Below are 20458 nucleotides of genomic sequence, written 5' to 3'. Positions count from 1 at the left end.
GGGCTGCTCTGCAGGCCTTGGCCAACCATGACTGTAATTCGAAGGCAGTCTGGGAATGCCATAAGGTCTTGAAATTGCTGGCGAAAACCAATAAAGTTATTCTAACTTGGGTGCCTGGACATAGAGGAATCACAGGAAATGAAGGGGCAGACGGTTGCGCTAACTTGGGAGCCAACCGTCTTCTTACCGGTCCTGAACCAACGTGTGGGGTCTCATATAACTTAGCACGTAGATCAGTTACCAAGTGGATGGCTAACAAACACCTACAACATTGGAGAAACACTGAGGGGAATGTACAGGCAAAGCGGATGCTCAAGGGACCATCAAGGAACATTGCAGCAGATGCCCTTAGAATGAGTAGAACGGAGATCAGAAAGGTGACTGGTTTTATTACAGGTCATTGGATATTCCGAAGTCACCTGAACAGAATAGGTATTCCAGTTCAGGAAACACTGTGCAGGAAATGTGGCGAGGCTGACGAAACAGCCAAGCACGTCATATTTGAATGTCCGGCATTACAGAGCAAACGCTCAAGATCCCTAGGTGTTCTTATGCATACGGAAGAGGGGTTGGAACAGGAAGGCATTGTTCAGAAGATCTCATGGTTTTGTAAAGGCCTGGGATTTGATACAGCTTAAACCTGGGAGAGGGTGCACAATAAGCCGGATGGCTGAGAGGCAACTACCAGGCCTAGGAAACCTGGCCCTCTGTTAAAAAAAAAAAAAAAAAAAAAAAAAAAAAAAAAAAAAAAAAAAAAAAAAAAAAGGTAGTCTGATTGGATGTATTTTATATCTCTTTCTTCTTATTTTCTTTCTTTGTGTAGTTCTTCGTTTATACATCAATCATGCTTGGTTTATATCCATTATTTTGGGCTATGTATTTAATAATGTTTAATTCTTTATAAAAATCTTCAGTTTTCATAGGAATTTTGTGTAATCTGTCGATCATTGATTTGAATGCAGCCATTTTTTGGTGATGTGGGTGATTCGATGAGGAAGGAATAACTAAATCTGTGTATGTCGGTTTTCTGTAAATTTTGAAATTGTGCTTTCTGTTGATCTTGATTATAGTCAAATCAAGGTAGTTTATTGCATTATTTTCTTAAATTTCATTGGTAAAATTTAGATTATGATGGATTTGGTTTAAGTAATTTTTGAACATGTCTATTTCTCTTTCATTTCCTTTGAATATACATATTATATCATCAACATATCTGTAATAATAAATTATTTGTGTAAGATGTTTGTTTTTATCGCTTAGTATGAATTTGTCTTCTATGTTGTCAAGGAATATATCAGCCAATAATCTGGATAGTGGTGATCCCATTGGTAATCCTTCATGTTGTATGTAGTAATTGTTGTTAAATGTAAAGTAATTTTGTCTTAGAGTTACTTTTGTGAGTTCAAGTATTTCTTCAATTCTTGTGTATTTAGAATGATCTGTTCTGTTAAATTATTTTTAATTATAAGCATTGTTTCTTGGATCGGAACATTTGTGTATAAATTTGTTATATCGAAGGATACAAATTTACTGTTGTTGGGTATATCTATATCATTAATTTTGTTTACTAGGTCAATGCTGTTTTTCAGTCTTATGTCAGATTTAAATTTGTAATGTTTTTTAATTTTGCTGTCCAAGCATTTTGCTAAATTATAAGAAGGAGCATTTTGAAAATTTACTAATTGTCTTATTGGGTAGTTTTCTTTGTGAATTTTTGGCAAACCTTTCAGGATTGGTGCAGAAGGCCTCATCATTTTTAATTTATGTTTTTTGTTATTCGGAAAAATATGATTAATTTTGTTTATGCATTGCTTGATATCTTTTTGAAAAGATTCTGCAGGATCATGATTTAGTTTTGTAATATTGTTATTAGAAATAAAGTTGTCTATTTTATCTGTATAATCAGTTTTGTTTAAAATTACAATTGAGTTACCTTTGTCAGCTTTACATATAACCAAATTATCATTTTCAATTTTGTTGTTTATTGATTTTATGCTTTGCCAATCACGTTTGTCCTGTATTTTGTTCTCTATGTTAAGGTTATGACTTTTCTGAATTTTTCCTATTGTTTGATCGACTAACACTCTTGATTGATTTTGTTTGTCTGCAGGTAAACTTGTAATTACTGTTTCACTATTCAGTATAAGTTTCCTTATATAATCTTTCTTATTTGTTTGGTGTAAATTATATTTCAGTCCCTTGTTAAGAAGTTCTGTTTCATTTTCAGTAAATGTAGTATTTGATTTGTTAATGATACGTGGGTGGAATGTTATATCAGGGGGCAAATCAATTACTGGTTCTGTGGGATATTGAGTACATTTGAGTTGATTAAGTTTTTTCTCAATTCTTTCTTTCTTTATTAATTTTTTATTTTCTATTCTTCGATCAATATTGTCAAATAATTCAAAAAGTTGTTGAGGGTATAAGAGATTTGCAAGATTGAGATGAGTATCATATAACAGCTTATTTAATGTATGATTTTTCTTGTAAAGTTCACCTATTTCTGTATTTAGCCACAATCTCTCAGCAGCAATTTTGGCTTTGGTAGCTGCTTTCGATTTACAATTTATTTTGACATTTACGAATTTTGGAATAAGATGGTGTTTTAAGCATTGTTTGTTGAAATGAATGTCCAATGATATGTTGTGTATTTTTAACTTTACCTCTTTGTATTTGTAGGCTAGTCTAGCTTGGTGTGCTTGATCCATGTTAGAGATGTAGCCTTGAAAAGTGTTTTATAAATATGTATAACACAATATAAATAAACCTTTTAACACTTTTTTGTAAACTTTTGTATTTGTTACAATGTACATTTCGAAATATGTGATTTCATCTTCAGGTACTAACTAAGGTTAAGTTATGAAAATAAATAATTAAAACCAATTTGTCATGTGTTTTTTACTACCTTGGTGGCTTAATTTGTAGTGATCAGGTATTCCACAAGGAGGTCTTCTTCTAGGTCTTCCATTGTATCCACCACGTATGCTATAAAATGTCGAACTACTTTTTTTCGGTGCTTTACTTAGTTGCTTTAAAACTAGTTTGTCAATGTGACTGGATGCTTTCGTTGCAACTGGAAGCACATCTGGATTTTCAGAACCAAATGGTACCAACTGAAAACACAAATTAAAAATTATTCCATGTTATACAAATAATAGAATAGAATAGAATAGAATAGAATCTTTATTCACCACAAGATATTCCATAGAATACATAGGCAAGTCATGTAACTATGAGATTAATATTTCTACACACAAGCCATTGTTTACATAAATATAACCTAAGCCAATGGACTATTTTAAGACTACAGTAGGCCCTATAATATAAATAACAGCAATATAGTATTACAATACTAGTAAATATTTTAATCAAAATAGCATTTTATAAATTACAACAGGCCTAACTTAAACATTATAATAAACAACACATTGGACATTACAATAAATAGATATTATTTTACTTAAACATATATTTGTTTAGCACAAAGTGACAAAAGATTCTTTGAAAGCGTCAGGTCAGGCTAAAATCCAATTCGGACCAACTCTCAGAAAGAAATTCTTCCACTTTATAAAACGGATTTTTTAATAAAAAATTTATGATACAGATTTTAAATTTATCATTTTCTAAATTCTTGACTGGGTCGGGTAACTTATTCATTAATCGGCTTGATATAACTATGGGATTTCTTTCACTTTTTAATAGCCTATTTTGTGGTAAATTAATCAAATTTGCAGATCTAGTATTGTGGGAATGAATGGAGCTTCTTGTATGTACCTTGTCTAAATTAGCTCTCAAGTACATGAGACACTGAAATATGTATAGGGAATGTAAAGTCAATATTCTTAATTCAATAAATAATTGTTTACAATGGGCTAATCTATGGGAACCAGTAATTACTCTTATAGCTTTTTTTTGTGCAACAAATATATCTTCTGACTTGGGAGCACCACCCCATACTATTAAACCATAAGACATATGGGCATGAAATAAACCAAAATAGGCCTGCCTTAGGCCTTCCCTTTCCAACTCACTACTTAACCTTTTTAAAGCGTAAATGCTTTTACTAAGCCTACTTTTGAGGACAGATATGTGTTGGTGCCAATTAAGGGTTGGGTCTAAAGTTAATCCTAAGAACATTGGACTATCTAAGTTCATATTTTTTTCTTTAAGAGAAAAAAGTACAGTTTTGGTTTTTTCCTTGTTTAACACTAGTTCGTTAGCAGCCAACCAATTCTCAATGAGGGTTTGATTATATTTAGCATTTTCTAATGCCAGACTTTCACTATCATGCCTATTTAAGACAGTAGTGTCATCTGCATAGAGAATAATCTCCGCAGGAATATTACTACTGAGGTCGTTAACCATAATAATAAATAATAAAGGACCCAAAACAGATCCCTGCGGAACACCGCACGTGACAGGCAAGAGACATGAGGATTCATTACTGTCTTGTACATATTGTACTCTGTTCTCAAGGTAGGATTGAAAGATTTGAAGAGCCACACCCTTTACCCTAAAATACTCAAGCTTAGAAACTATAAGATCGTGTGAAACACAATCAAAGGCCTTGCTGAGGTCACAGAACGTGACTGCAGCAAGGTCCTTACCCTCAAAACAATCATGTATACCCTCAACTAGCTTTATAAGGGCATGTGTGGTAGATAACCCATTTCTATAGCCAAACTGATTGTTACATATTAGCCTATTCAATTCAAAATAAAACATTAATTGTTTGCCTATGATTAACTCTAAGACCTTAGAAAAGACAGGAACTACCGTTATAGGCCTATAATTATTCAAGTCATCTTTTTTACCTTTCTTAAATATAGGAATGACCTTGCTTATTTTTAAACAATCTGGGAAAATTCCTTGGGCCAAACATAAATTGATTAGCCTTGTCAAAGGATTCAAAATACAATCTATTATTTTTTTCAGTAAAACGTTACTCAAGCCATAATGGTCCTTACTATACTTACTAGACAAATGACTAACTGCATCCAAGACAATTTTTTCAGTTACATAGCTAAAACTTAACCCTACCATATGCTCAGGTACCTTGCAATTATTTACATACTGCATTGCTTTAAGCCCATTAGCTGCTACACTGTTTAATTTCGGCTTTACATTACTGGCAATGTTAATAAAAAACCTGTTATATTCATCTGATGAAAAAATATTTGGGTCTTTTGTTTTAGTTTCACCTTTCCCACTTTTATTTACAATCTGCCAAAGGGTTTTGCTCTGATTTCCTGACTCCTTTACTAGTTTAGAATTATATTGTTTTTTTGTGTGTTTAATTTGCTTGCGATAATCTTTTTTTTCAGATTTGTACAATACATTATGCATTTCAAACTCATGCCCTTTTGAAGATTTTAAATGTTCATAAAGTAAGTGAAGCCTATCTTTTTTAGCACACAGCTCATCAGTGTACCACTCTACATTAGCCTTAGAACCAATATTTACTGTATTTTTCCTTTTAATCTTAACCTGTTTATTAAAGCTTAAATTAAAGTAATACCGAACTGTGAGCATAAAAGCATTGAACATTTCATTTACACTAGTTTTAGCAAATAAAATATCACTCCATTTTTCTTTGGCAAGGTAAAATCTGAATACATTGATGTTAGAGTCACTTAGAATAGGAACAGTCTTTAAGCTAGGACCCATATATGACAGTTCTTTTTTAGCAAGATAAGAGCTATTTTCCTTATAAGTATTGTTAACAATTAATAGCTGTCCCAAATGGTCACTCACATGACAGTTAATAACTGTAGCAGTACAATTTTGTAAGGTCAAAGAAGTAAAAAAATTATCTAAGCAGTTTTTACCTCGAGTAGGTTCGTGAATGGTCAGTTGTAGGCCATAAGTAAGACACAGGTTCACAAACTGGTCTGCGTCTTTATCACTAGTTAAAAATTTTAGATTAAAATCTCCACAAATTATAGATTTTTTGTCAAGTCTATTAATATATGATAGTACTTTTTCCATTGTATTGAGAAAAGAAATAAAATCTCCATTCATACTCCTGTAAACTGTAACCAGCACTAGGTCCAGGTCAACAACTTCAACACAGCACAGATCACAGTCCAATTCAACTGACAAACTATTAATTGCTTGATTTACCTTTACTTGTTGAGAAGAGTATCTTGAGTAAATAGCAGTCCCTCCATGACCAATAGTTGTTCTACAAAAATTAGACACTAGTAGCCTATCATTAATAAGTAAGTACTCGTTTAACTCGTCTTCCGACATCCAGTGTTCTGTTATGCACAGAAAATCTATGTCATACTCAGATAAAATCTGTTCAAGCAGCTGAACTTTATTTGATAAAGACTGTACATTCTGATGTAAGAAATTAATTGAAGTTATTTTAGAGGGCTCCTTACAGAATGTCTGGAGTTTTCCGAATGAGTAGTTTCACTAGGGTTGGGACAAACCAGGCCTACTGACATACGCCTAACACTTTCCACAATTTTATTAGCCAGCCACTTTTTCCCTTTTAAATTCAAGTGCGACCCATGTCTTGTATGTAGTGTTCTCTCTGCCGTGCTAGCCTTAACTAGAGTAACATTTTTATGTTTGTCACACAGTTCTTTTAGAGCAAAATTTGTATTGTTGACTTCAGTGTTAACACATGACCAGTTCACTAAGTCATGCCTTTTTGGCAAGTCTACAAGTATAATATTGCAAGTAGGCCTACCATTAAATTCTAATAGACTGGAAATTTCTTGAACAGCTTCCAATGATTCATTTTTTGATACATCATTCGTACCTGTTATAAGAACTACTACATCTTCACTTTCAACTTCATTTAGGTTATTGTAAATTTCAGCCACTTGTTTTGTCCGAGCACCTGGTCTCACAAAGCCAACAGCCTCATAAGAGGATACTTGTTGATTTATTTCCCATGACAAATCTCTACCGTGACTGTCGGCACATATCCATATCTGTTTTTGCTTTTTGTTCTTCTTAGTCTGAGCTTCAGTTAAGATATCCTCGCTCTCGGAGGTTGAGCTAGGTTCATCTTCTAAAGACAAAGTCTCATAGCGGTTAGGGGTCTCAAAACCTTTTTTCTCCATAGGTTTGGTTGTAGGCCTAGCTCTATTCGACTTTTTTTTCAATATTGACGAGAAGGTTTCTGGTAGGCCTACCTCCAAACTTAGCCTAGGCTTGGTCTTATCATTGCTTGTCTTGTCACTATTTATGGCCAGTGTATTTTTAAACTTTTTTATTTCTCTTTCTAATAAGATAATTGTCTCTTCCTTCGTAAGTACAAGAGTTTCTAATTGTGTGTTATGATTTTTCAATCGCTGTATTTCTTCGCATGATTGGTTAAGATCGTTCGATAGTGTTTTTATTATTAAGTCCTGGTTTTTAATCTGCTGAACTAGCTCAGCCGTAACCACTTCATCCTCTTCTTTGTTTTCAACATTTTGAATACTTGATTTACTACATTCATAGCATGTCCACTTTAGTTGTTTTAGTTTAACCTTCTGGTATTCTTCATCTGAAAGGTTATCAAGACATTTACGATGGTACCATTGCAAACAGCTACTACATAACACTGCAATACTGTTCTTGGTCACATTCTTGAGACAATTACCACAAGGATTCTTTGGCAATTTCTTAGTCATAATAATGTAATAAAGTATAATACTGTCAAAAAAGTATACGTTAAAATTAAGGTTAAGGTTAAGGTACACCGGTAGTCTGAAACTAATTATTGATGAATTGAGGTTATAGCTGTGTCACCAATAAACTGTGCATTCCTATTTTACAGAACACAGACCAAGCACACCATCAATTAAGATTGTCAATGTTAAAAGTACACTTAAACTACCGGTCACTGTTTGAACCTAATCCTAACCTCAGTTATGCTAAGGCTAGTTCAGACATATCTGTCAAAACACACAAATTAGTCTATAATAATAGACTATATATTAGTTTCTATTTTGTTTTGTTAGCGATCACAATATCTTGTGTCCATTTATTACAATTTTGATAGAAACCAATCCTTTATACTTCACTCTTCCAAATACGTTTCTAACCTTACAAAACAGGCTGTAAGTAAAAACGATAAAGTGTAATAAAAAATCACAATTCAGTACAAATTTAATATGTCACTTCTTTTATGGCGATGTATTGAGTTACTTTATGACAAAATAAGTTTTTAAACTGTTAAAAATTACCGAAATACACTCAAAATGTGAGCTCAACACTCAGACAATGTTTTACTACTAGCCGCCATCATTAATATTACTATAACATCCTATTGAAAGTTACATTACTACTATCATGTAAGTACAAAGTATTTCATTGTTAAAATTAAGTATTGGTTGCTTTATTAAAATGAAAATTTAATTCAATATTAGTTACTTAATTTTTATGATTCATGAGCAATTATTAAGCAATAACTTAAGAAGTATGTCACATTAATTAACACTTGATGGGTTAACACTAAGAGGGTAATCCAGAAAGTAACTATTGTGAATGCATAACATAGGAAGTAGTGGAGGTAGCTCCGCCATGTTGGCATTGATGTGTACAGTGGTTCAGTATGCTACTAACACAAGCATAAGTAAGTAAGTGGTTCAGTATGACTTGGTTGGTTGCAAGGCGGAGCATCGTAAGTTAGTGTGTTGTCCAGTTATAACCCCAAAATATGAGTTCCATAAAAAAATGCTACCAAGTGTGAAGTGCGTGGTGCTATAAGATTTCATTGGGCGAAAAATCATTCAGCAGCTGAGAGTTATCGTGAATTGTATACAGTTTATTGCTGAAATATTATGACGAAAGTGTAATCTGTAAATAATTGCGATCTTAACCCTACATCGGGCGCTAAACGGAGTTTTCCTCCGTGTATTTTTTATTATTAAAAATAGTACTACTTTTCTGATGTTGGCAGTAGTTTCCCGCAGTGTACTTCATGAGCATCTTTCGGGGAAGCGAAACAATAGCCTCCCCGCTTATCTTTGTCAAAATCTGTCAGTATGAGGTCCACTTCCGTGCGAGACTGGACGATTCCTCCGTGAGCGCCCGATGTGTTTGTAGTGCTTGGACGAAATTTCTGTGAGCGCCTTATTGTGTTGTTTTTATGGAGTAATAATCCGTGTGCGCCTAAATGTGTGACCTGTGATGGTTTCTTTTTAAGTTTTACAATATATTTTATTTGAATTTTGTGAAATGGAGAATGAAGACGAGAGACTTGTCAGTACACTACCAGTGTGCTAGGGAATATTTCAGTACTGTTTATGGAGTGAACATTGTCGTTATAAGAACCAGAAGGAAAATGTTTTGAAACTTTGTGTAGTGTGTAAAAAAATGTTTAGTAAAGAATACATTTTGATTTCAGACTAATAATTGAAATTACAATTGTATAATATCTCAAGAATTGAAGTAAGTTGTTTTTGTAAGAAGTTAAAAACTAAGTTAATTTCCATATATTATTACAGTAGGTTAAACATTTTTACAATTAATTGCATTATTCCCTAAAATAAATCATGTTGTTTATTATACAATACAATTTTTTAAGATTTTGAATTTCTTATTTGAAAAATTCATTACATAAGAGAGAAATTTTTGTTTAATTTCTAAAAATGAATATACTACATTGTAATTAAATCAGTATCAATATTTAAACAAATAAAAACAGTTTAAACGACTACGATATCCATTATTCGCTAACCTAGAGGAAACCTCCGTGAGCGCCTGATGGGGTTTCTAATTTTAAGCGCCTGATGTAGGGTTAAGCAAATGGAAGAACAGGATGAAAAAAATGAGTGGAAGGTCTTCTTTTGTTAGTGATGACCTACTGAAAAAAGTGAATGAAAGAGTTGGTGAGAACTATTACTTCACAATTTCGGAACTTTCCGATTATTTTCCTGAAATTTCTGTCTTTTACACAAGACAGTGACAGAAATACTAGGTTACCACAAGTTTTGTGCTCGTTGGATAGCAAAACTGCTTACTGCCGACAACAAACAAATATAACGAGTTTTGCCATAAACTTTTTTTGACAGGATTATTATTAGTAATGAGAATTGGTTGCCTAAATAAATTCTCAGATAAAACAGCAGTCAATGCAATGGGGACATACCCCTCTACCAAGTAAGCCAGAAAGTGGGTCAAACTTTGTCAGCATGAAAATTCATGGCTACAGCCTTCTGGGATGCTAGGTGTATATTACTCATTGATTTTATGGAACGCAGTAAGACCATCCCTTCTGAAGCCTATTGTGACACTTCGAAAAGACCATGAAGAGTGAACCAAAACAAACGTCATGGCCTTCTGACACTATGATTTTACATTTGTGCATGATAATGGCCGCTCTATCACAGCTCAAATAACTAACTTTTAGACAAGTTCAAATGGGACATTTATGATCTTCCCCAAACAGCCAGATTTGGCTCCTAGTGACTTTCACTTGCTCCTGAATATGAAGCGCTCGCTTGGATCTCAGAGGTTCACTGGTAACTAAGAGCTTCAAAATTTTGTGAAAGGTTGGTTACATTCACAGGCAACACATTTTTATGCAAATGGTATTTCGAAAACTGTTCAAAGATATTAGAAGTGCTTGAATCTGGAGTGAGCTCAGATTTACACATTCAATCTGACAGATTTAGCGTCCATTGTATCTTGGGAAGAGGAAGGATTATGTGTTGAAATATCAGGGGGATAGAATACTGATCTTGACAGGCAAGGCATAGAGATATTCAGATTGACCACTATGTCAGCACATAGAAATGAAACAAGCACCACAAGTGGCACGGCCGAGAGGAGGCTCTCTCTTTCTTGTAAACTTAATATGATTCACCCTACTAAGTCAGGATTGCAATGACCTGTGCAGTCGTGGATACTACCATAGTCAGTTACTTAATTACAATATTAGACAATGCTCTGTAATGTTGCTTTGTTTACTTTAAGGAATTCTACAAAATTATATGTGATAAATACATAAATGTTAAATTATTCAATTCAAAATTAAAATTAATCACAACATTTTGCCATTAAAGAACATACAAATGTAAAGCAAATGAAAAGAAGTTCGAATTAACCAAGATTCCCAATTTAAAAAGCTCATTTATCCATATTCAACTGTACCAGCACTTTTTAATTTACTCCAATCCTACTCAAGGCATGGATGGATGATTTAACTACAGTATTACCAATTATTAGGAATTGTGGCTGAAGGGCCAGGTCACCTTGCATGCATGCACCCACACAATCACAAATGTAAAGGGTTGGGACCAGCCAGGCACCTGCTGTTTTCTTTCCCTGATTATTCAGTAACATCTACACTCATGACCAAGCAATACTCGGTGACAATTACAGTGTATTATACATGTTGTTTGGTATAATTTTTTTCTTATGACGTTTATAACCTATTTATACTAATCACTTTAGAATAAAATTACAAGTAACAAAAAAATCTTGGTTTGATTGGTGAAGTGCAATAGTTAAGTAATAGGGTGCACATGCGGTCAGAACTCCTTTACCACCCCAAAGAACCAGGGGTGGAGTGTGGAGTCTGCATGTGTATTAGTGTAAACCTACATGAGCCCCAGCTACAATCACTATTTGCTAATACTATAACTCTGCCAGAACTCACGAGGTCTAGAGATTAACACATTCTACCTAACAATATTTACACTTATAAAGCTAAAATATTTATGATTTTACGAAACTATGAAGATTCTTTTGAATTTACAGAGCAGCGCTTAGGAAGGGCATCATAATCATAGACTTTGACTATGGCAAAAGGCCGCCCCTTAAATGAAGAATGACACAGACCTGGTCATCTTTGTTAGATCAGGGTGATGTCTTATCATAGAGTAATGGCTATGACTTGGTGGACAGTCGGTTTCTGTAACGCAGCTAAAGGCTGTCCTTAAAGAAGTGTCTTTTCGCCTCTTCTGTGGTGCCTTGTCATTCATGGTTTACTGATTAAGACTCAGCAATGAAGATTTGAAGTACAGGGTTACACAGATGACCTAGTAATTATAGTAATGAGTAGAGACCGTATTAATCAAAGACCAGACCATATAAAATAGGATCAGACCTGAATCAAGAATGAAAGGCCTCATGGCTCCGTATGTTAAAGGTCCGATTAGTTTCCTACAACTAACAAAGGAGAAAACACAACTAGGACATGGCACCCCTCAGAAACATTCGATGAAGAATGGTTTAAGCCATAGACTGATAAATGCAGACTCTGCAGAGAGGCAGGAGAATCAGTGGAACGCATATGGCTGAACTGTACTGCTGTTGGTAAAACAAGGAAAAAGTTTCTAGAGGGATTTTCTCTTTGGAGAATGTGTTTTGTTTATGGAGAAAACATCATTAGTGATAATATTGTGCGTCAATCACGTCAAAAGTTTAAAGATGAACAAATGTAAAATTCAAGGTATGTCAAAACTGAAGCCATTTGGTGATTTTTGTGGGTGTCAGTCAACATCTTTGGCACCCAGCGAGCACAAATCTTCTTGTAACCTAAATGTTCTGTAACAATAATTTAAAGAGAAGATTTTGACAATTATAGAAATTCTAAAGTACTTGTTGTGAATCTATGCCTTTCTAAGCACAGTCAATATCTTTAACAAGGCCATCTGTAGCGACATACTTGCATCCTTACACTACTTCATCGTGCACATCAGTTAAACCATCTTTAAACTTTCTACACCATTCATGCACACTACTATTACCAATGTTTTCTATGGAAACACGGAACATTCTGCAATGGATTTCTGCTGCATTCTGCTTGCAGGAATATAACACTCCACAATTCACCTTTGGCGGGAGAATTAATTGAGGCAGCCATGTTTATGCGTCTGCAACTCAGTTACAACTAGCTACTTGAACTTGGGAGTGACATGTATTATAGCAAGGAAGATGCGCAATTGACTATTGCACAAACTGCGGATCTGTCACGTGTCTGGCCATCATGGCACAAGGACGGACGTTGAAATTGCCCTCATACATCATCTGTGAATGCAAAGCAGTTGCCTTGACTATATGGAACATCTTTACAGGGCTTTTATAAAACCTACTGAGGTGAGACTTTTAGTTCCCTGGCATATCTTGAGACTTTTAAGAGCCTCAAGATGACCTCAGTTGTCTAGATATCAGAATTGTCACAATGCATTCCACAGTAGTGGTGACAGGGGTTTGCCTAATCAACGCTATTGTAGTTTATCATACCCAGTAGAGCCTAATATATTTTGACTTTAGATTTGTAATAAAAAATTTCTAATATTTTGAATATCGGTCTAGATTTTTTTTTTTCATTGAAAAATTTACCGGGGTTAATGCATAATGCTCCTCCAACTAGTTCTTAAACTATTACATAAAAATTCAAGTATTAATCTGGATTAATCAATAGTTATTAAAGTTTGACATTTAACATTTCACTCACCGTAACTACAGATGGTATAGACCTGAGGTAATCAAGAAATGATAAAAATCCAAGCTGTCGGTAAGGAAAATGTTTTCCTTCAATTTCTAAAAATTCTGCTTGTAATATACTGGCCTTTGTTACTTTTGGATTTGATATTAAAAGACCACGAAGTATTAAATTCAATTCGTCTTTAGATTCCATTCCTGCAAAAAGCGACCTGAAATAGAAAACAATAAACCATTATTCACAAACTTCCACACTATACATTAGTATACTGTGAAATGTGGATATATACTAATATAAAAGTATAGTCTAGACAAAATAAAACCAACTTTCACACTAAACTACATATATATACTTTAGATTTCTATAGTTTATTGTTATTTGTATTATACCACTTCAAAACTTTATTTAGTTTAGTTTTAAGTGTTATTTTCATTATTTGCAAATATTACTAAGTTATATCAAAATAATGTTAATTGAGCAAGCATAATTTTTGAGTGCTGTGGGTTAGTCCTTGGTTGTGTAAACCTGTAAAACATGAGATACTCAAGTACCCAAGACAAAAATTTCTCAAGGGATTGAAGAACAGCACAAATTGTTCATACATTTTGTTCAAAGGAATGGTTCAGGAACTAGGTTAGAAGTAGTTCAGAAACTAGGTTAGGATTAATTCACGGACAAGGTCAGGGTTTGTGTCAGAAGATTATCGTCGTGTTGAATGTTCAAGATGATATCACATATTAAAACCAGGATGTTTGCCATGATAATATACCAAAAGATAGTAATTGTTTAAATAAATTAGATGTGAGAGTTTTCTGTGCCCTGTATAAACAATACTGGAAAGCTTACTTACAAAAATAATACATTACTTGAAATTGCAAGGTTTTAGTTAGTACCAGCTTGTGAAGGTCGCCCTCTTGATTACATGAAATTATCTGTGACCAATAATTTCAAGTTAGCCAAGTTTAAAGTTAATGTCAAATACTGCCATTTAAATCGGAGTAAAAGTGATTTACTGGTTACGCAAGCAACGAGTGATGACACAGAAACTAGTAAACCACTCCCCATTGCCCGGCAACCTGAGAGGACAACAACCTAAGACTCTTTCGGAATAGAGCGAGAAATAAGTTTTAGCTACACTTCTCATCCCAAAGCGTTAAGCCTATATACTGATTAGCAATGGTAATTGTGAAAGTAACGGCCGAAGCGACAAAATACGAGTTTCACGTTATTAACTTATTAGAATCATCCTACTAAACAAAAAAATACAAGGTTTCACGGGATGGAAATTACAAATAACAAAATTGTAGAACATAAAATATGGAACTACTTTTCCCGCATGGAGCAATATTTCCATGTTGTACATCTGCGTCAGGCGAAACGTGACCTTTTATGACCGTGATTCGACCTCGTGATGATGTCATCAGATGAGCTGCCATCTTTGGAAATTTATATGAAAAATAACACTGAAATAAGCAGAATTTTGACCCAAATGAAAGATTTTTAACCCCAGCCATTTTTCCATGGACTTGCCAGAAAGCCCATGGCGATAAGGGACCGTAGTGCAGAATTGAGGGAAAATAAATCTAGTTTTCTTATTTATGAAGATAATTTTTAGGTTTTTGTTTTAAATTGTTCACAAATAAGTGTACGCTTAGATGTAATAGTTAAAAAGTACTTTTACAGAATGATATGTTTTTTTTAGGCGTATATATACATAAAATTTTTTTAATTTTTTATAGATTGGATATACATAAATGGTAGAAAAAAAATTGTAGCCCCTGAAAAATGAAGCAATTTTGTTGTACATATATTTCTTACTACACACACAAAATTTGAAGAACTTTCCTTGATAAATGCAGGAGATATATCCAATTAATTGTATTGCTGCATTAGCACTTCATATATTTCCACATACACGTCAGTAGAAGTATACAGATATGTATACTTGTTTTTGCACTTTTGAAATAATAACAATTGTAAAATAACACAAACTAATTGTAATGGTTTGTAAGACTAAAACTTGTTTAATTATTCAAAAAAGTAAAAGAAATAATATTTACAATATATACATTTTATACAAACAACTCAATTCATTATCTTAAAAAATAGCACATTCACGACTAATAATAGTGTTTATCAAAGTGTTTTCACTCACTGGCAACTTTTCTCTACGACGTTTAGGCCTACTCATGTTTTTTTACTAGTAATACAATAAATTACACGAAAAACAACCGCTTTCAATCACGCAAATTATTTGAGCTTATAAGTCAGCATACAACAACAATGCAACTGAAGTCATCTGACAGCTGACATCGACAAATAAACTACGCTCAACGACGACTAAATACGATGCCAATTGGAAGGTTTATTGTTTTTGCATGTAGCCCGTTTCTTCACCGACTACTATACTGAAACTGATGGCATTTGGACATCTTATTAGCCAGCTACATTAAATTCTCGAGACGTCCGGTATATCGGACGTTGGGCATTTTAGCTAGACCACCTATATCCGATATATCGGACGCCGGGGCTAAAAGGGTTAAATCTTAATTTCAAGCTAAAAATTAATTAGTTGTTATCGGGTTGAGACGAGTGCCTCTTGCAACCACCGCGGGGCAACACCAAAGCTAACAAAAGAAAAACATCCCTTAAGATAGTATCTATCAGTAAAATATCAAATTCTGGAGAGTCCAGATCAGAAATATCAATTGAAAATTAATGCAAAGAAATGGAGAAACAGAATATTAAAATATAAAAATTAACTACTACTTATTTATGAATGTACCCCCTAAAACCATGTTATTTGTTATTTACACCTCCTAAAACCATATATACACTTATGTTCAGGAGGATGAGAAGAATACGTTAATAACGTTAAATTCGTGATTTGCCGGGTCGTCCTTTAACCTCATAGATACCTTAGCAATAATTTGGAAACAGCCTATTTGACACATACCAATAATTAAAATAGGGCTACAGTATAATAAGAGGCAACCACCACAATAGAATCATATTTATGATTATCTAAACTATAGAAACAAAAAAGTAGATACGAATTACATTATATAACAACTATATATGGTGTGTATCTATAAAATGTAACAAACAAGAAAGTTTAACATTTAGTTACTTGTGAGTATACTGTTTCAGGATATACTTTGATTCTATTGTGGTGGTGACCTCTTATTATACTACAGCCTAAAATAGAATTGTATTTAGGCTATTCATAAAACATACCTGATTGAGGTATCCAATCTTTCATAGGGATATTGGAACTGTTAAAAAGAGAATTTTTATTGAGGCAAGTATCTGTATGCCAAGGGCATGTTCGTGATACTTGTGCCCACATCAATAAGATGCAAGTTATACTACCTAGAACGTACAATTAGTTAAAAAATGCATTAACAAAAGTTTTTGCATTTAAAACAAAACTAAATGTATGAAGAGAAACTACATATTCCACATTATTCTTACTTATAGTTTATTCATCAAATCTTAACACAATCACAACATTTCTTATTTCTATTCTCTACAACATTAACCTAAAACGTAAAACAACCTTACCTGTTGATTCAAACGAATTAAGAACAATTACAAACACAAGGGTCGGTCACTACTCTTAACACGAGGTCCACATGCAGCAGAGAAATGAGGTGTCAAGACACGAGCTCCTCCCGTTTGTTTTCAATGGGGTGATCGTGACAGGCGGAGAGAAAGAGTGTGGGCAGAGCCGAGCAGTACCGATAAATCCCGAACATTCCTGACAAACCCTGTACATGCGGCTGATAGCGACCTCAGTTCGGAACGGTTCTGATTTCTATTATCTTACGAATTAATGAGTCGTTTTATATCCGAATTAATGAGTCGTTTTATATCCGAACATATCTGCAAAACATAGAAATTATATCGAATTAATTATATTAATATTGAACTTTCTTTATAACTCCAAAGATACTTTACAAAATGTGAGATGGTGCACAACGAATAAAATGTCATAATCTAGAATAGAATAGAAAAATTGTTTATTTTCTTGAAAATATGTACAATAGTAAAATTATATAAACATCATTTATACCTTAAGCACAAACACAAACATTGCTCCTTAGTTGTAGACACAATTGACATGAGAATAAAAATAAAACAATGTTACTTTTTATTAAAGAAATATGAACATGTCTTTTTTTATTTTAATACAGCTAGGGTACATCAATAAACAAAATTCAAGAAAACAAAATAGGACCTCAAAAGGCAAGGAACTGCCTGTGTAGAGGCTCCAACTTTCTTAGAAAAACAAAAGAAAACAACACTCAAGCAAATGAAATTAACAAATAAATTCAAATACGATAAATCTACCCATTTAAACTAAGCTTTAATAAAACAAATTTGAATAAAAAACACATTATATAATTTTCAAAGTCTAAAGCTAATTCAGTATACATAAAATGCCATAAATATAAATTATAACCATATCCAGTTATCTTTTTGTGATATTGGAATATATTCAAATTAATAGGACAAAAGCAACATATTATAATGTGGAGTCCTTAATTTGTAGTAAATAAATTAATAATTACTTAACCAAAAACATAATTATAGAAATATGACAAAATCAATGACAACTACCTGACTTAAATACCTAACATAGCACGTGACATAATTAATAAATACAAAATTATCCTAATTATATTATATTACTGTACAGATTTATGATACAATTATACAAATTTATACAATTTATTGAAGTCTGCCATTGTCACTCAGAAGGCTTAAGTCCAGGCAAATCTGTCTGTTTGTTGGATATATAGAGAATGAGAAATAAGCTATAGACTTGAAATTGTGCATGCAACTTCGACCAAGCCTGATAAGTGTCATTTTGTGTCGTCTGGCGTACGCGATTATAATGCTGATCTGATCTATAGTACATGGAAATTATCGAATAATTTCTAACTAATAGTAATGTAACCTACAAATTATATTTATTTGATTAAGGCAGTTGGAAAATGCAATGAACCAAATATAATGTTACGAAACAATTTTATTGGTTTACATTTTAATACGAAAGATGCAATTAAAAAACTCAACATAATTGTTGATTTTGTGTTTGGAGACCCTGAAGATAAATTCTTTAACTACTATGCTAAGTAGGGCTCTTTTTAATCCTCCTGGATGTTTAATCCACCCTCGAATGTTTTATAGCTACGCCACTGAATGTAACGAAGTTACTTTGTTACATTAGACTTCCTTACGTCTTTTTTGGTATTTCGATACTCCGTTGTATTGGTTTATTTGTATGTAGACAAGAGTAATTGCCTGCCATTAATTACGTTGTAAAATAAATTTAATTGCGCTGCATCCTGCAGCATCCAGCTTTGAAAATGTAATATATATATATTACATTTATACATATACATACATATACATATTACACCACCAGGCTCTATTAAATTCAGAGGAGTACAGAGCGAGAACGCGCGGACTGCTTATTCCACTATTCTAATACGCGGGCTATCTCTAGTTGGCAGGAGGGGCCCCTCCATCCCCACTTTTTCTCTCCGCCTGTCACGATCACCCCATTGAAAACAAACGGGAGGAGCTCGTGTGTCAAGACTGGGGGAGTGAAAAAGTGGGGATGGAGGGGCCCCTCCTGCCAACTACAGATAGCCCGTGTATTGGTTGGAATAGTGGAACGAGCAATCCGCGCGTTCTCGCTCCGTACTCCTCTGAATTTAATTTAGGTTTTTTTTCTTTTTTGCCTGAAGGCAGGCTTTGGGTATTTCCCATGAAATTTCAATGTACACTACTATTTTATTTATTGAAATTACCATATTTTTATTTAAAATATCCGATACTAGACAATATATATGATTAATTGATTCATCAACACCATTCCTACATTGTTACAATATATCTAATAAATTCATCTAATGTACTCGTGGTGCGTTGGAGAAGTATCCAAACCGCAATCTGCACATCATAAGTTTATAAAGTGTCAGTTTAAATTACTCCTCGTATTCACGACATTTTCATTAAAGCCAATTGCACTAGTTAATGCCATTAACCTTCATTAGTATTTGAAAAAATATGTGGGCTTTAACAAACAATATCTTTGTTATTTATACAAACGCGCGCGTGCAGTAACACCTAACAATCCAACCGAGTCCAGCACAAGTGCGTAAAGATATTTCTCCCCTCACAAAAAACTACACACACGCGCGCGCGCGCGCAGATAATAATATGGCTCTTCTATAATACTATTAGAGACAACAGAAATCAATGTAAAACATCTCTGTCTATAGTACCATCAATAAATGGACAAAATTAAATAGAAAATCTATCTCTTTATTGTCTAAATAAATTAAACAACTTAAACCATCCAAATATTTTTAAAATCAAATTATAAGGTAATTGTTTTAATAAATTGTCCCCACTGATTCTTCTTTCTACAGCCCTGTATTGATGTTTCTGTTTTTATAGTGCTGTTTATGATATTTTTTTCTTAAGACGATTTAAACCAAAATATTGAGCTTTTTCGTTATAATCTGATTTATTTTTTATAAATATTAATATATTATGTGTGTATGGGTGTGGGGGGAAGCGCTCGCGCGCGCAAGTGTCTTTTGTAATGATTTATAGTCTTTAGTGGACCGAGAAAGGCGGAAACGGTTGGTACAACATGTTCGGGATTAGCACCTGCATTGGTTTCCGGCTTGAACTGCTCTAGAGAAAGACAAATCTCTATTAAATGAATTATTGAAACAGAGGGGAAACACCTTTGAAACAAATTTAACTCTAGCTAAAATTTATTGCTTTGAAAAAAAAACTCTTAAAATACACGTAAAATTGATTGGAGCATAATTAACTCTGAAGTTAGTTAAAACAATACAAACAAAATTAAAAACAGTTCCTTAAACGTCCAAACAAAAACTATAGCAAACCGGAAAATCATCTCAGATGTATTTAACAACTTATTGTTAAGAAACAGGAGAGGCCGATCCCCTTTTAAGCCTTATTCTGTCCGCCCTCATGGGCCACTGGCCTCTACGAGGATCTTATCAAACA

The 20458-nt window shown here is 33.6% G+C and overlaps 1 protein-coding gene across 3 annotated transcripts in view; it reads right to left on the bottom strand.

The window, feature by feature from the left end:
* LOC124369790 overlaps positions 1-17074 on the bottom strand; it is a 160753-nt gene extending 143679 nt beyond the window's left edge. The window contains exons 1-4 of one of the 3 annotated variants that reach the window (XM_046827890.1): positions 16964-17041; positions 16637-16771; positions 13412-13610; positions 2906-3113 (exon numbers count right to left, since the gene is read on the bottom strand). In XM_046827890.1, the coding sequence (XP_046683846.1) occupies positions 2906-3113; positions 13412-13594 (391 nt within the window). In that variant the 5' untranslated portion in view covers positions 13595-13610; positions 16637-16771; positions 16964-17041. Of the gene's footprint in view, positions 1-2905; positions 3114-13411; positions 13611-14412; positions 14476-16636; positions 16772-16963 lie in introns of all 3 variants that reach the window. The other 2 variants (XM_046827892.1, XM_046827891.1) reach the window with 2 other exon arrangements.
* Positions 17075-20458: the final 3384 nt, after the last annotated feature.

The sequence above is a fragment of the Homalodisca vitripennis genome, chromosome X (assembly GCF_021130785.1).
Source record: "Homalodisca vitripennis isolate AUS2020 chromosome X, UT_GWSS_2.1, whole genome shotgun sequence".
In the NCBI taxonomy this organism is placed as follows: domain Eukaryota; kingdom Metazoa; phylum Arthropoda; class Insecta; order Hemiptera; family Cicadellidae; genus Homalodisca; species Homalodisca vitripennis.
This window is presented reverse-complemented; position numbering and strand designations above follow the sequence as displayed.